Here is a 4,867-nt window from a genome sequence, read left to right as displayed (position 1 = left end):
TCCTTACGAAGGATTAATAGCTCTTTTTTTCTGTTTTATCGTATATATACTATTCGTTCTGAGGTATAGATAATACAGTGTTTCCTACTAAATAAAAGGTTTAATCAAGTGATATAAATCGGAACTAAAGGACACGTTTGAAACTATCTTAAATATTATATTTTTGATTAGATTAAAATTGTTTGTTTGTTTTTCTTAATTTTATCGTCTCTTTAGCACTAGATATATCAAGATGAAACATCATGTTTTATTATCAAAAATTATTGCCAAAATTTTTATCTCAACTTTTTTGAAAAGGGTACCCAACAAAATTGTCAAAAAATTGTAGGGGTAGCCTGTAGGTAATGTTAATCGCTAAAAATTTTTTTTAATTCCCCCAGCCCCCTTAACCACATAATGGTTTCATAAATGATATATATGTTACTAGCACTCAGAAATATATTTTATTGGTGATATAGTTTATTCAATGTCAAAGCTTCTATATCTTTATAAAACATCTAAAAACTGTCACTGGAATTCGAAATCGTATTTAAGCGAATAATTATAATTTTTTTAAAATATATATGTTATATTAATATTGAATTTTTTTTTGTTACATAAATATTAGTTATATACATAAATTGTTAATATCTATCAAAGAGAACTGTGTACAATGAATTATTAGATTGCCTGTGCGAATAAAGTTAGCTTTCGTAAATTGAAATTGTAGGATTCAAAATTTAAAGCTATCAGAGACGGTATCGGGTTGTCAATTAAATAGTTTTTGTTGTTGTTGTTGTAGGCACAAGATTCTGAATGTATGTAAAAAAGTTTTTCTAATTTATACCCAATGTTTTGAAATCTATTGACGTAAATATTGCGATTTAAATGCTATTCTGTTATATTTAGTAAATGTTTTAAAAAAAAAGACTTTTAAATTGTTCAAAATAATTTTAGTAATTTTTCTAAAAAATTTTAAAATGATATTGTGTTTTTGCTTTTTACTTAATTATTTCATTTTATAAATAAATAAAATCTAATTGTGTATTTGCCGTCCTAAACTTTTATTTTAAATATACATATTATAAAAATGTTAAAAATTTTAAAAATTAAAGGTAATTAACTTCAAAATAAACGAGAGTAAAAAAATTACTCTTCAAATTCCAAATCAATAATATTGGTTTTACAAGTTACATACAATACACTAATACATATAACAGTTTAAAAGCACTTTCAATATAAGAATATTTATAAAAAAATTAATAGATATACAAAATAGAAAACAAATATTAACGATTACCATTATAAAAAATTCGTCCATTCAAAGCCCATACTTTATATTTAAAAAAAATATATACAAATTATAATTATAATTTCATATATTTTTATATGTAATTACAGATACTATTGATTTTTGGACATTTATTTAATTTGCAAAAATTTTAATTATTATTTTGCATATTACATCTAAAATTTTAATCAACTTTAGTTGTTAATTAAAATTTCAAATTTTAAAAACGATAACAGAAATGTTTTTAAAATGTTCTTGTTATCTTAAAGGTAAAAAATAAATAATTTTTTAATAAAAAATGTATCTTATAGTGTTTAAAAACTGTTAATAAATCGATCTTTTAAAAATATAAAAACTTTAATTAATTAAAAAAAATAATTTTGTTTTACAAAAAAAACTTTCAAAGAAATGTTGAAAATCTCATTTTGATTTTATTAAAAAAAAAATTCGAATAAAAGATAAAAAAAGCTTTAAACCAATTTTAAATAATATTTAGCAAAAGTAAGTAAATTTTTCTAAAATGATTCGTATGGAAATATTTATTATTAAAGGAATTCTTTTTGATCATATTCTCAGATTCCTTTTTACATTTTAACCTTTAATTAATAATGAGTTAAGGACGTATGCAAGTTAGGCTAAGTTGATGCTAAACCAAATGGGAAATTTTTTGCACTGCACACATTTAGCCATGTATCAACACGTATCGACACATCACTACATTATCGGCACAACTTAGAATTTCCTTCATTTAGAACGCAACTTAGCCTAACTCGCACACGTCCTAATCAATACTTATATTTATAAATTTTCTAATATCTAAATTAGATCTGTTGCAAACTGAGAACGTAACACAAATAAAATGCCAAATTACGCTCTTTACATAGAACAGCTTTGTGTGAAATCTGGTGAGAACACTAGTATCATAAGCAAAACCTCCTAAATGAGACAGTGTGAATGTGCTAATAGAATGTGTTTCAGTTGGAATGTTTCCAAATGAATATAACAATCAAATGAAATCCCATAACAAAAAGAGCTGTTAAAAAGCATTAGCAATAGCACTTCTTTGAACGTGTGCTCAATAATCCAACATTGCAAAAACGCATTCGAACCGACGTACCAAGATTATGAACTGTCCTGTTGTTTTATTATGGCCGTTTGCGAGTTAGACTAAATTGATAATAAATTGAGGGAAATAGTAAATTACATCAGTATGGCAGCAAATGTTGGTATTTACCAGAATTTCGAGTAGGGTATATTAGATAAAAATTAAGTAAATTAGGAGTTACCATTGTGAAAATTTTATAAGATGTTTTTAAATAAATAAATAAATTTCAAAACTTTCAACCAAAAATAATAAATAACTACAATAAATAAATAAATAAATATTTACATAAGTACAGTGCAAAAAATCCCTAGGAAATTTCAATTTACTTTACCTCAATTTACTTGAATTCGTACACGGCCATTATAACACAATTTGATTTTAGTTTTTTATAAGTCCGGCAACACTCATCTTAAAGAAAATGTGGATCACAACAAAAGCTGAAAATTCTATTGTGAACATCCCACAAATCAATATATTAATCATTTTATTGCAAGAAAAAGTTGTTGCGAAAATAATTGGTAGAAAGCTATAAAATATTAAAAGCAATTTAAAGTGCCAAAACGTAGAAATTTATTAACTATAATTAAAATAAATTAATATATAGTAAGCAATTAAAGTATGACTTCTCGAGTACCACAACTGCGATTAAGTGCCAGCGCGTTAAAATGTAAACAGGGCTGTGGCTTTTATGGAAATTCTCAATTCGAGGGACTTTGCTCAAAATGCTTTCGTGAACGTAACGACAAGAAGAAAAAACGTATGATCTTTCTTTATTAATTATTTACAATATATAGAATACTATAATATAATTTGATTTTGTTATTAGAAAATTTACTGTCGAGTTCAACAGCATTTAGAATCGATCCAAATTTACCAAAAACAAGTGATGGAAGTGTGAATAGCAGCCTTGTAGCTGGACGTTTATCTCCCAAAAATTTGCTAAATCGCTCGCCATCGAAAAAACAAGATGAAGCCACCAGTAGTAGTGGAACATCCAATAAAAAGAAATCATTAGTACCCTATAGTGCTATTATACAAAAAACACTACAATCAACAACGCAAAAAACTAGAAAACACAAAAATGAAGAACAACAGAGTAAGAAATTTATTTATTGATAATTATTTCATTAAAGAATTGATTCATGTAAGAATTATTATTATTTTTTTCTAAATAGCTGTTATTCAAGACAAACCGCATATACCGGACGCAACGGAGAAGCAATTTATTTTACAATTCAAACAGTTACGTGTTCCCGATGATGGAAAACGTGTGCTCAAAGATGAAGTACAACGATTAGATGGAACTATACGTAGTTATATGAATAGCAATGCCAATAAAAATGTTGAGGAACTTTCCGAATTGGTGCAAAATGCATATACAAAATTTGCTGATACTGTGCATAATAATCAGATATTTCAAATAGCTACCAATGAGGATCGTGAAAGTGCCATCGATTTTTTTGAAAAGGCTGTAATGACACAAAATCACAAGTAAACGTAAATGTTTTCAATTTTTAAGCCTTTAAATATATATTTTTTCGTATAGATTTTTGTTTAGTCCTTACTTTACGACAGATGAAGAAAAAGATGCTGAAATACAAAGGCGTATACGACAATTAAGTTGGATCACTGCAAAACATTTAGCTTGTAGTATCGATGAGGTAAACGCGGAATCTCGTGATTTGGTCTATAATGCAATAACAGGTAATGCATAAATCTAAGATAAACTTCAAATGCTGTAACGAATTTAAAATATTGTTTATTACAAAAAATTGTAGAGTTGGTCGGTATAGATTCGTACTATTCACCGCAGGAAAAACTTGAATGCACCGTACGTTGCTGCAGAAATATATTCGAACTTTTAAAGCACTCAGTTGGTGGACCTGCTAGTGCAGATGAGTTTCTGCCAGCACTCATTTTTGTTGTTTTAAAAGCCAATCCAGTAAGACTTCATAGCAATATTAACTTCGTAACACGATTTACAAACGCATCTCGTCTGATGAGTGGTGAAGGTGGTTATTATTTTACAAATTTAGTATGTATTTATATAATAATTTATAACGCTTATTTTGTTATATATAAAAGAAATTTGTTTTGCAGTGTTGTGCCATTTCTTTTATTGAAAATCTAACTGGTGAAAGTCTTAGTATACCTGAAGAAGAATTTAATTTACTTATGTCTGGGGATAAGCCATTTAGTACACCCTGGGAAAGTGCTTTATTGGCTTGTGAAAGCTTACATCTTATATCAGAAAATATGAAACGTATGGAGTCATTAAAGAAATGCAACAGTATTATATCATCAGGAATTGAAAATCTAAAGAATGAAATGGATAGTTTTCAAGTAAATATACATATTTAAAATAAAATACTTTAAATTAAACGATACAATTTTTAAGGTTGATATAACAGAAAAAGTTGACGCATTACTAGCAAGAGCGCCACTAACGATATTACCAATTAAAACTCCTAGCTTTCTTATAAACAAGGCAC

At 26.9% G+C, this 4,867-nt stretch overlaps 1 protein-coding gene across 1 annotated transcript; it reads left to right on the top strand.

Moving 5' to 3' along the window:
- Positions 1 to 2,863: 2,863 nt before the first annotated feature.
- Positions 2,864 to 4,863, top strand: LOC119665103 (rab5 GDP/GTP exchange factor-like; the record flags this gene model as incomplete). Its single annotated transcript, XM_038074416.1, has 7 exons — positions 2,864 to 3,132; positions 3,202 to 3,471; positions 3,551 to 3,866; positions 3,922 to 4,079; positions 4,154 to 4,410; positions 4,476 to 4,718; positions 4,774 to 4,863. Coding segments are annotated over exons 1-7 (1,473 nt in total), but the record flags the coding sequence as incomplete, so codon positions are not given.
- Positions 4,864 to 4,867: the final 4 nt, after the last annotated feature.

This window comes from Teleopsis dalmanni, unplaced genomic scaffold (assembly GCF_002237135.1).
Source record: "Teleopsis dalmanni isolate 2A unplaced genomic scaffold, ASM223713v2 unscaffolded_contig_3504, whole genome shotgun sequence".
NCBI classification, from domain to species: domain Eukaryota; kingdom Metazoa; phylum Arthropoda; class Insecta; order Diptera; family Diopsidae; genus Teleopsis; species Teleopsis dalmanni.
Note: the sequence above shows the minus strand (reverse complement) of the source record. Positions and strands in the feature narration are given on the sequence as shown.